This window comes from Pipistrellus kuhlii, unplaced genomic scaffold, assembly GCF_014108245.1.
Source record: "Pipistrellus kuhlii isolate mPipKuh1 unplaced genomic scaffold, mPipKuh1.p scaffold_m20_p_3, whole genome shotgun sequence".
Classification (NCBI taxonomy): Eukaryota; Metazoa; Chordata; class Mammalia; order Chiroptera; family Vespertilionidae; genus Pipistrellus; species Pipistrellus kuhlii.
Window position 1 is genome coordinate 975,937 of NW_023425529.1, and position 12,997 is coordinate 988,933.

At 38.0% G+C, this 12,997-nt stretch overlaps 1 protein-coding gene across 13 annotated transcripts in view; it reads right to left on the reverse strand.

Moving 5' to 3' along the window:
- TNRC6B (trinucleotide repeat containing adaptor 6B) overlaps positions 1 to 12,997 on the reverse strand; it is a 205,166-nt gene that overhangs the window by 131,561 nt on the left and 60,608 nt on the right. For 12 of the 13 annotated variants that reach the window (XM_045587461.1, XM_036459346.2, XM_045587460.1 and 9 more), the window contains one exon: positions 7,908 to 7,975. The exons of the other annotated variant lie outside the window; for it this stretch is intronic. In XM_045587461.1, the coding sequence (XP_045443417.1) occupies positions 7,908 to 7,975 (68 nt within the window). Of the gene's footprint in view, positions 1 to 7,907; positions 7,976 to 12,997 lie in introns of those variants that run through there. 13 annotated transcript variants of the gene reach the window in all.

The window sequence follows — 12,997 nt, forward strand, 5'->3', positions numbered from 1 at the left end:
CCATGAGAGACAGGAATTAGAAAATGGAGACAGTACAGCTCAGTTAAGCTGGGCTCCAAAGGAAGGACAAACCCAGCCTGGTCAAAACAGATGCTTCAATATGTAATTGATGAAGCTCACTGGGAGCCGTAGGACTCGTCACTTCCATGGGGCTCTCCTACAGCCCTAGAAGGGGTCCTAATGATCTCTTTTCTCTTTATATTGTGGTAAAATAAACGTAACAAAACTGCTCATCTTAACCATTTTTTAAAAGATTTTAATTTTTTTAAAGAGAGGAATGGAAATGGGGAGAGAGAAACATCGATTGCTGTCTCCTCTAAGTGCAGGCCTCCCCTTGATGCATAGGACAACCAACTGAGCCACATCGACCAGGACTCATCTCAGCCATTTCTAAGTGTCCAGTTCAGTAACGCTAAGTACATTCACATTGCTGTGAAACAGATCTCCAAACTTTTTCATCTTGAAAATCTGAAATTCAAAACCCATTAAAAAACTTCCTTTTATTCCCCTCCCTCCAGACTCCAGTAACTAACATTCCACTTTTTATCTATTAAATTTGACTACTTCAGATACTTCATATAAGTGAAATCAAACAGTATTTATCTTTTTGTGATTGGCTTACTTCACTTAGCATAGTATTTTTAAGGTTCATCCATGTTGTAGCAAGTGACAGGATTCCTCCTTTTATGGCTGAATAATGTTCCATTATATGTATACACTGCATTTTGTTTATCTGTTCATCTGCCGATGGGCACTTGGGTTACTTCCATCTTTTGGCTCTTGTGAATAGTGCTGCCATCAATATGGATATGCAAATATTTCTTCCAGAACCTGCTTTCAAATCTTTTGAATATATACCTAGAAGAGAGATTGCTAGATCATATGGTAGTTCTATTCTTAATGTTTTAAGGGACCTCGATACTGTTTTCCATAGCAGTTACACCATTTTATAACCTCAACAACAGAGCACAAAGGTTCCAATTTCCCCTGCAATCTTGTCAACACTTGTTACTTTCTTTTTTTCTTTTTTATAGTAACCATCCTTATAGGTGTGAAATTGTCTCAATGTGGTTTTGACTTGTATTTCTTTAGATGATTAGAGGGGTTGAGTATCTTTTCACATGCTTTTTGGCCATTTACATATTATCTTTGAAAAAATGTCTATTCAAGTTTTTGTCCATTTTTAAATGAAGTTATTTGATTTTTTTGTTATTGAGTTGTAATTCTTTATATATTCTGGATACTAATCTCTTACCAGATGTATGATTTGCAAATATTTTCTCCCATTTTGTAGGCTGCCTTTTCACTCTATCTTTGTGTCCTCTTATGTACAAAAACTTTTAAAAATTTTAAGTAGTCCCATTATCTAGTTTTATTTTTTTGCCTATGCTTTTAGGTGTCATATCCAAAAAACTATAACCAAGTCCAATGTTATGAAGTTTTTCTCCTATATTTTCTCCTAGGGGTTTTATAGTTTTAGGTCTTTAATCCACCTCGTTATTTTTTCATATGGTATAAAATAAGGGTCCAACTTCATTCTTTTGCAAGTGAGTATCCAGTGTTCCCAACATTTGTTGAAAAGACTCTCTGTAGCACCCTTGTTGAAAATCACATGACCTAATACACTGAGTGGCCAGATTATTATGATTCTGAATGCATAATAATCTGGCTACTCAGTATATATATATATATTAGAGGCCAGGTGCATAAATTCATGCATAGGTGGGGTCGGCCAGCCTGGCCAGGCGGAGAGGACATGGGCGGTTGGCTGTCCTGCCTGCTAGTCGAACTCCTGGTCAAGGGGACAATTTGCATACTAGCCTTTTTTTTTTAAATATATTTTATTGATTTTGTACAGAGAGGAAGGGAGAGAGATAGAGTTAGAAACATCGATGAGAGAGAGTCATCGATCAGCTGCCTCTTGCACACCCCCTACTGGGGATATGCCCACGACCAAGGTACATGCCCTCGACCGGAATCGAACCCGGGACCTTTCAGTCCCCAAGCCGACACTCTATCCATTGAGCCAAACCGGTTTTGGCTGCATATTAGCCTTTTATTATATAGGATTATACACTGAGTGGCCAGATTATTATGCGTTCAGAGATCATAATAATCTGGCCACTCGGTGTATGTGAGGGTTTATTTTTGGGTTTTCTATTTTATTCCATCAGTCTACATGCTGTCTTTATGCCTATACCACACTGTTTTGATTACTGTGGCCTTGTAATATATTTTGATTCTAGGAAGTGTGAGTTCTCCAACATTACCAATTATTTTTATAAAATGTATGAAAGCAAGATATTTTCATCATAATCTTAATTCAGATGGGAAAACCACAGCCTCTTTCCATTTAGCTATACCCACAAGATGAGTCCCCAGGTCAGTAGAATTAAGAGTAGCCACAAGCATTTTGGGGATCCCTATAAAGGGAAAGTTAAATTGGTGTATTTACTTTGGGTTTAGTAAGATATATTTATGTGGTTCTCAGTCACATAAGTCTCTGATCTAGAAGAGTTGAAGATCTAGCATAAAGCCTTAACCTGACTGTTCACTTCCCACCATCATATTGTACCTCTTCTCCCCTTTACCCCCATCTACTTCAGCCCACAATGGAGCTCACAGAGACTACCCTGGGAAGGGAAACCCACACTCAGGTAGCATGCTCAGGGCAGAAGTGTCCTTAGCCTCTAGTGGTCATAAATTTTGGGGGAAATGAACACTAGCTTTTCTACATTACTGGAGATTATTGCTTCTGAACATGTATTTATTTACTTATGTTTACATCATGCTATGTATTTCAACATGTTTCACAACTACATAACAATAACATCGCCAAAAAAGAAGCCTTAAAACACCAACTTCAAGGAACTGGAAAAACATATCTTGCCTTTCAAGTTTTTTCATAAGGCATATTATTTTGTCCATAAGCAAAATATAAGCTAAATAAATAAGACTTTTATTCAATTAACTGCAGTTTTCTGAGAGCTGATGATCTACCCTATTCATTGTTGTTTAAAGTCATCAACTTAACCTATAAGTAGTAGCAATCCACACAGTTTATAGTCATTTTCAATTTGATACCCATCTCCTGAAGTTATTCTTATTGTAATTAATCTCAGACATCCAAGGGAAACCTCATAAAATAGATTCAGAACTCATTTATTATGATTCTGAGACTCGTGGGGGGAAAATACGTTTTCAAAGAATTAGTTTTTTAAAGTAACTTCAAATGCAAATTAGAAAATGTATTAGCAACTGAAAGTTTCCAAAGACCTAGTACAAATGGTTCATGGTTATTCTAACATTCCCGGCAGCAAAAACTCCATGAGCATAACTATCATCTTTTGAACATACTTGTGACATTTTCAAATAAAACTCACTTCATTTCTCCCAAAAATAATCTGATAAGATTATATAAAAATCCAACTATTCTTCTGAGGTCCAGCTTATTGCTGTGTAATAATAATGAATTTACTCATTCAGTTTGGTACTTCTTAATAAGTTTATTTCAACATGTACAAATTTTATTAGTTCAAAGGAAAAACAGTGATGAAAAACTGATGTTAGAATGCAAAAAACATACTGATTTTTTAAAAACAACTTTGTCTATGGCCAAATATCAAGGCTTGTGTTTTGATGATAATTATTTATGAGTGATTTAGAAATATTATCTTTTTTTTTAATCCTCACCTGAGGATATGTTTCCTAAAAAATATGTATTTTTATTGATTTCAGAGGAGATGAGAGAGGGAGAAAGAGACAGAAACATCAATAAGAGAGAATCACTGACTGGCTGCCCACTGGGGAGCAAGCTGCATCCTCGGCATGTGCTCTGGCTATGAATCGAGCCATGACCTCCTGGCTTATGGGTCAATGCTCAACCACTGAGCCACACGAGCTGGGCAAGGATGTGAGAGAGAAACATCAATATGAGAAACATTGATCGGTTGCCTCCCACACACACCCCAACTGGGGATCAAACCTGCAAACTTTGGGTAGATAAGTACCCAAACCCACAACCTTTTGGTGTACAAGCAAATTAAGCCACCCAGACACAATTTTTAAACAAGCATCCACAAGAATGGTTAAACTGGGTCAAATATGGCATAAAAATCCTATGTGATAAAAGGCTAATATGCTCTCAAACCTGAGAGAGATGGTAGGGGAGTGTGGGAGAAAGGGGTAGAGATCAACCAAAGGACTTGTATGCATGCATATAAGCCAAACCAGTGGTCATGGACAACAGGGAGGGTGGGGGCACCCGTGGGGAGGTATTTGGGATGGGAATGGGGAAGGAGGACAATTATGTGATACCATAATCAATATAAAAGAAAAAGGCAAATATGCAAATTGTCCCCTCAGGAGTTAGATCCACCAGGATTTCGACTGCTCACTATGACGTGCGCTTACCACCAGGGGGCAGCGCAGAATGAAGGAAGGCCCCAGCAGGCAGCCAGAAGGCCCCAAATCGGCCCGGATCTCTAGCCAGGCTTAGGGATCCTACCCGTGCACGAATTTCATGCACTGGACCTCTAGAACCCTAATAAAAGGAATTCTTACTATACAGATTTGGGGAGAATAAACTTCAATATAAGATGAATTCAAGGAAAATAGAGCTGTAAGTTAAGGAGTTAGAATAGGAATAGAAATAAAGATAAGGTAAGGATAAACTGTTAGAACTTACAAAAGACCTGTATAATTAATAATTCAGGAAGGTCTAGACCTTTTAAGTTGGGAAGAATGTATGTAATGAGAAGAGACTTTAAATAAGATATTGGAGTTAAGATATTAAAAACAAAAAACAAAAAACAACACCTCAAGCACAAAGCCATATTACATAAACTGGGAATGAAGATCAGTATTTATTTCACAAATGACATTCTCTTCTCTAGATCAATATAAAACTGTCTCCAACACTTTGAACTCCTTACAAGACTCCTATGAAAGCTTTGAACAGATTCCCCCTTAAAAAGGAGCGGGGGAGGCATTCCAAGGGAGTAGAAATATAGAAACTGATACAATTAATTTTATCAACAATTCTTAAAATGGGGATTCTGTCTATAAAATACATTATTAAATAAGATTTTTGTTTGAAATAGACTGCGAAAGTTGTCAAATTTAAAAAGCATATTTCATAAAAATTATGTCAGAAAAAAATCTAGTTGTTTTAAAATACACAGAAAATAGAAAGATTAGTAGGGGAAACAGCATAAAAAAAGAATCACACTTTTATTTCTAAATCCATATTTATTAAATGTTTTATGGCAAGCATGTATTAGTTTTATAATTAAAAAAATAAAACAATGGTCCTAGCCAGTTTGGTTCAGTGAATAGATCCTCAGCCCTCATCTGAAAAGTCCCAGGTTCGATTCTGGTCAAGGGTACATAACTCTATTGCAAACACATCCCCAGCCTAACCCCTGGTCGGAGTGCAAGCAAGAGGCAACCAATCGATGTGTTTCTCTCACATTGATGTTTCTATCTGTCTTTCTCTCTCTCTTCCACTCTCTCTGAAAATCAATGGAATCATATCCTTGGGTGAGGAATAAAAAATATAAAATAAAATAATGAATGGGAATTTCCATTAAGTTATTCAGAAATGTGTCACTTTCAGGATCGACAACGTAGATCCTATGATTCAATCATCCTTTGCTAACTACAGTTCTGAGATACAAAAAAAAAAAAAAAAAAAAATTATTTCTGTTGCTTCAGACAAGAACCTCTGTTCCCTACTTCTACAGAAGAGGTGAGTAGGTCTTATGGGAAAAATACCTAACGAGAAGATTTAGTTCTGCTTTCTCATTTCGATGTATGACTGCAGACCAAGCCCAGAAAAACAAAACAGGATTGTCTATGAAAAGGCAGTATGAGGTTTATTAACACAAAACAAGGGAGAATGGTAAGACTACAACACATGACGTTTCGGGTCCGCTGTGGCCGTTTGAAACTCTCTCCAAAAGAAGTGCAGTGTGTATCACATAAAACTTGTGGGAGAATCTGCCCCAGCTATGTTTCCTGAATCCCTAAAGAAGCCGATTCAGGAGAGGGTTACCGCAGCAGGTTTTTAAAGATAAAGACTGGTTTGTTTGAGAAATGGATACCCTCCAAAGAATAGAACTTTCATCTGTGTTTTAAAAATAGGCTTAATGCCACTTTCATTGTTTCCCCCAACTCCCTCTTATCCATGAGACTTTGATCTTGACAACTGCATTTTGCTAACCACAGTATTTTTCAGAAACATAGCTCCCAAGGTTGACAAAGGATTTGTGTTTAAGAGATATTATAAAATCAGAAAGATCCAGGTTCAAATCCTAACTTCAATTTCAAGCTACATTACCATGAGCAAGTTACCTACTCTGATCTCTGAATTCAATGGAGACACTGTAGTTGGCAAAGTATTCTGTGCACAGAAAACCCTTGTCAAATGAGAGCTATGTTTTTTATAAAGACCTCTGATAGGGGTAAAGTGTAGGGCTTGGGAAGTGGGCAGAGGGGCAGAAAGAAATACCTGAAGTTTTCCTGTAATTTCACTGGGACTAGATGTTTGGTATTCTAATTTGTTAAAGATAAATAGATTCCAACAGCCCATGCAGAATATAAGTGCATTTGACAGAATACAGCCAAGTTAGGATTTATACTGTAAGCTATTTTTAAAACTGCCTGCTTAGCAAATTAAGCCAGCTGTGAAAATATCCTGGTTTCCATTCACAACAAATATGAGATGAATATTCTCCTTTAACGAACCTGGCCACGTGGCAGCATAGCTGTTCTGCATAATTCATTCCTAAGGGCTGCAAAGACACAATTTTCATAAGACAGACCAAAACTAAAAGCTATTTTCTAGAAAATAAAAAAGGCAAGAGAATGCAATTTCTCTATAGATTTTCAGTAAATTCCGTGAATCACTGAACCATTCAAGTTAGAAGACTACTGTCTGAATAAAAAATAGTAGTTATATCAGTCCTTTAAGCCACTATTAACTATTGTTTTTTAAAATATATTTTTATTTATTTCAGAGAAGAAGAGAGAGGGAGAGAGAGACAGAAACATCAAAGATGAGAGAGAATCACTGATCGGCTGTCTCCTGCATGCCTCCAACTGGGCATCAAGCCAGCAACCTGGACAGGCATGTACCCTTGACCAGAATCGAACCTGAGACCCTTCAGTCCACAGGTCGATGCTCTATCCACTGAGCCAAACTGGTTAGGGCTTAACTATCTTTTTCTTTAACAGGACATATGAAATATGCTATAACACATAACACAATTCTTCAAAGTCTGTGACAGAGAGCAAAAAAACTACTCATTGCCACCAACAGCTACCCAGAGGACTCCCAATTTCAAATTTAAAACTTAACCACTTTTAAACCAGGAAGGAAGAAATCCTGAATTATTCAGAATTCTTTGGCTAAGTTATATTATTTATAAATCCTATTCCTAGGGAAACAATTTGTGATTTAAACAAAGATCAGAAATATAATTAACTCGATGGAAAAGAATTTCAGGAAGTACTATTCAAATAAATTCACACTTGGAATGCAAGAAAACAGCCTATTAATTTCGTCACTTCATAAAGACACTGCTAAGAAAAGGATATACAATTTTGTGCTTTCTTTGGAAATCAACCCGACTGAATTAGTTCCATTTGGAACATCCTCTTGAAGCCTTTGCTGAAGTGTAACATAAATTCCGATTACTCAAGTATGAAAAACTACAAAGCCAACTTTCTTGTCCCTCCAGTTAGTGTCTATAAATAGAAGCAATGCATTAACAGCAGCCAAAGCAACTGGTGAGTTCCACAATGCGCCCGACATATACATCCCTGCAAACATGCTCTCAGCATGTTTAACCAAAGTGCTTTTGACGATGTGTAATAAGACCCTTTGTAAATAAAGTGTGACTCACTGTTTGCTTTCTTCACCAGGAGGTGGAGTCTTGCCATGCCCTTCCATTACAAAATCCTCCTGTTCCACCTGCAAAGGCAAGCACCACAGGTCAGCGGCAGCCAGTCACTATGGTGTAACTCACTCCAAGGGGCCCTTGCGGACCACACTGGACTAGACAGCTTTGTTGGGCCTGATGTCCATGCACACATCTGGAGTTCCCATCTCCTTCATGGCCAATGTCTGGGTCTCTCTGAGTGCCCCAGGGGCACGCTTCTTGAAACTCACTGCATGGATGCGCTTGAGTGTTGATGGTGTATTCCCCCTCACTGCCACTACTTCACTGATGGCAGAATGGCCCTTCTTTACCGGAGCAATTATGCTGGACCCAAGTTGGAAAGCCAGGTTTCGACTTTTATTCTTCTCTAAGAACTTCTTACTGAGCACCTTTCAGGGCTTTGTCAAGGAGAGGGAGGATGCTCCCATCCTAAGCTTACTTAGTGATCTAAAACTTCTAGAATAAAAACTACGGTTAAAATGTTGCAAGGGAACCTTATTTAAAGCTAGAGATGATCTTGATCTGGATTCTGGTAATAAGAATGCAAACATTCATGAAAAAAAAATCACTGAACTATGCATTTTATGCACTTAATTGTATGAATGTCAGACTTTAGTTAGAAAATATGTGACAAATTGTTTAAATTAAATTACTTGAAACCTACGTCACTTCCTCAAAGACAAAAATGACTATTTTCAAATTATACTGTATTATAAAATTTTCTTGATCCTTCATCTTTAACAATCCTCTCCAATTAAAGAGCTCTAAATTGTGGACCTTAAGCCTCTGCTTATTAGTTTAAACAAACAATAAACAAACAAAAGGTTTATCTATACTCAATTTTGAATTAGCATAATAATGATAAGAAATAATTTTAAAAGCCTACCGCTTCAATAACCTACCCTATACTGGCTTCCAAATTTTTAACTCCAGTCCTCTTTTGCAAACAAGTCTTCTCCACTGGGATGGTTCAACAGGGCCATAACAAAACACCATTTTGCCTCAAATTTCCTCTCCTTTTTATATCCCCTCTCTCTGTAAATAGTGCCAGCATTCACTAAGATTCCCAACAGGAAACCTATAATCGTCCAAGATTCTCCAAGCTTCCTTAGCGCCACATATCCTATTAATCACCAAGCACCGTGGCTTTTACCTCCTAAATAGCTCTCATATCAATCACCCCTTCAAATCCCTTTTAACTGCCAGAGTTAAAGCCAGCTTCTCTAAATCTCACTGCTATAACAGCCTTCTCACTGGTCTTTGTGCTTCTGAGTCCCATCTCATTTCAATCCATCTTCTAAACCACTTCCATGAAGTGGACTTGGTAAATTGCAAATCTGATTACATCACTCTCCTTGAAATTATTCAATGGCACTCTATCACCTATCCTGAGGGATCATTCAATTCATTTGCCTAAGTGATCTTTTTTTATCTGCCCTGCTTCCTCACCCGAGAAGCACACACAAACTCCTCACCCTCTCTACTTTTACATACAATGTTCAGTCTTGCTTGGGAGCCCTGCTCTTCCACAGCACGTACACTTTAAATTCCCACTCATTCCTTAAAGTGCCAATTTAAGTAATTTTTCCCATAAGGCACTATCTCCTTCACCAGGGTTCAACCTTTTCTTCATCTCCATCATCTCACTGAGGCAATCGACAGTTCAGAAAGATCACTGCTCCTTATTGCCACTTCCTGTTTTCCTCAAGTCCATGTCCAGTCTCTCTGCATCCTAATTTATTTTTCCTACAAATTTCCTGAACACTTTTGGACTTAATTTTATTACTTCCACCATTCTTCCCCATTGACCTCATCTTCACAAGTTTCAGTATAGTTATTCATAAAACTTACACCATATCCTAACTTTCTTCCACTATTATTAATTCATCCAACATATGACATGCTAAGTGCTGTGCTGAGATAATAGTGAAGAAGACAGTTTTTGTCATAAAAAACAAAAAACAAAAAAAAACTTATAGGTTAGTGGTAAAGACAAAAAAACCAGTCGCTTACAAAACAGTGTGAGAAAGCAAAGAAACACGGGAAGCACACTTAGCTCAGTCTAAAGAAATCCGATACCCTCTGTCCTAGACAATGATCATCTCTGTCCTGCATCAGCTGGGAATGGGCAGGACCCAAGCTGAGCCTCGCCATCCATCTCTCTGCTATACACCCAGGTCTCTGAACTCTCAAATCCGTCTCAGACCACAGTGTCTCTTCCTCCACGTGAACCTGCAAGGAGTCCTGAGAGTAACGTCTAGTCCACAGCTCTTTTGCCTCCGATTCCTTCCAGAGGATAGGCACAGTACAAAGTTCCTTTCTTATAAATCGCCCCCCCCCCGAAACTAACAATTACTATTTCCTCTTCTTTGACTTTCTCTCCATATTTTTGGCTTAATGTTTATTATGTATTTTTCACCAATTCATCCTCAAACTTTCCAACAGAGCTGTAATTCTCCTTTATCTCAGTTCAAACACTTCAAATAATCTATCCATTTCATTCCAGGCCTGGAGACCATCCTCGGGGGTTTTCCCTTATTTCCGGCTGGCTTGTTTGCTCTCTGGGCTGCTAATTAGCTGACACCTTGCCAGGGATGTCTCTTCCCCTTCATCTCTGGAATTCCCTGCTCTCTCTCCTGCACTGGAGCAGCTGTTTCCCAGATCCTTTGTCCTTCTCTTTTATAGTTACCCCCTCACTGAGGTGGAATGTATATTATTTAGTCTAACTGATTCTAAATTGATAAACTATACAATAATTTAAAAGTCAAGAAAACCAGTCTTATCCGTTTTTCTCAGAAAGAAGGTGGAAACTAAGTTTATGACACAATAAAACATTCTATTCCATGCTCACCAAGTTCCAATTACAACTGAGTTCTTCAGGGAGAGAATGTATTAACCAGAGGACCCAAGAGTCCGGTCTTTCCTAACATTATAGTTCACTGCAAGTTAATAAATTGGGAATTTCAGATATCCTGAGGTCTGGGTGTCCTGGGTGTCCGTGTCTGTGTGTCTGGGGAAGAGTCCTAGGGTATGAGTGTATCCCAGATTCTGACTAATCCTGAATGAGCTTCAGGATCTAGATGAATCTGATGCAAGTCTATAGACTTCTGCTTTTTAAAAAATTAATTCATTTATTATTTATGTTTCTTCTGGTGAGATGGGAATAAAACAAACAAGAGAACAGGCCGATATCTATTTCTCTCCCCAACCCATGGACTGTAGAGAGGGGGGATTCAGAAAGAAGCTAAAAGAGCTGTTTTCTTTTTTTATAAAATATATATTTTATTGAGTTTTTAACAGAGAGGAAGGGAGAGTCAAAAAAACAGAGAGTTAGAAACATCAATAAGAAACATTGATCATCTGCCTCTTGCATATCCTCCACCGGGGATGTGTCCACACCAAGGTACATGCCCTTGACCGGAATCGAACCTGGGACCTTTCAGTCCGCAGGACAATGTTTTATCCACTGAGCCAAACCGGTTTTGGCTAAGGAGCTGTTTTCATGAGGGACCCTGAGACTTGAGGCTCAAATAGCACTGCTGCGAAGCCCAGCCCACAAAGCACAACAGAGCGGAGAAGGGGTGGCCTCTGCAAACGCAGTGAAGCACTGCATGAGGCCCATGGGCAGCGAGGATTGGCCTGATGGGAATTCACAGACACAGTGGAATCTCGTCGCCTGAACTTAATTCACTCCAAAGGTTGTTTGAAACCGAATCACTTTCCCTATTAAATTGAATTAATCCATTTCAGACCTCCAAGTGACTCCCTGTTGTAACCTTTCCTTTACACAGTACATGTTTAATGTATATTTAGTCTATAAATGAACACTTTAAAAACAAAAAGGACATGAAATATAAATAAAAATCTAACAAAAAGGGAAGGAAGTGTATAGTAAAAAATGAAAACTTAATAATAATTATAAGCAGCAACAAAAGCAAAAAACCATTAAAATATTCACAGCACAATATATTGTGATTTTAACACTGGTAAACTGACTTTTTTTTTTTACTATAATAAATCTTTATTGTTCATATTATTATAGGTGTTCCTCTTTTTTTCCCCCCATAGCTTCCATCCACCTGATTCCCCACCCCACCTCATATCCTTACCTCTGCCACTGTCTTCATCCATAGGTGTAAGATTTTTGTCCAATCTCTTCCCATACCCCTCAAACCCACTTCCCCCTGAGAGTTGTCAGTCCACTTCCTATTTTTTTTTAATTTTTTTAATTAATGAGCAATATTACTGTAATCATCCTTTACTGACCTCTAAATTCTTTATATATATATATATATATATATATATATATATATATATATATATATATTATTGATTTTTTTACAAAGAAGAGAGAGGGATAGAGTTAGAAACATTGGTGAGAGAGAATCATTGATCAGCTGCCTCCTGCATGCCCCCCACTGGGGATGTGCCCGCAACCAAGGTACATGCCCTTGACTGGAATCGAACCCAGGACTTTTCAGTCTGCAGGCCGACACTCTTATCCACTGAGCCAAACAGGTTTTGGCAGTCCACTCCCTTTCTATGTCTTTGATTCTATTATATTCACCAGTCCATTCTGTTCTTCAGATTTCTTATTCACTTGATTTTTAGATTCACTTGTTGTTAGGTATGTATTTAATGTCTTTTTGTTGTTCATAATTTTTACCTTTACCTTTTTCTTCTTCCTCTTCTTAAAGAATACCCTTCAGCATTTCATGTAATCCTGGTTTGGTGGTGGTGAACTCCTTTAGCTTTTTCTTTTCTGTGAAGCTCTTTATCTGACCTTCAATTCTGAATGATAGCTTTGCTGGATACAGTAACCTTGGTTGTAGGTTCTTGAAGTTCGTCACTTTGAATATTTCTTGCCACTCCCTTCTGCCCTGCATAGTTTCCGTTAAGAAATCAGCTGACAGTCATATGGGTACTCCCTTGTAGGTAACTGTTTTTCTCTTGCTGCTTTCAAGATTCTCTCTTTGTCTTTTGCCCTTGGTATTTTAATTATGATGTGTCTTGGTGTGGTCCTCTTTGGATTTCTCTTGTTTGGGGTTTTGTGT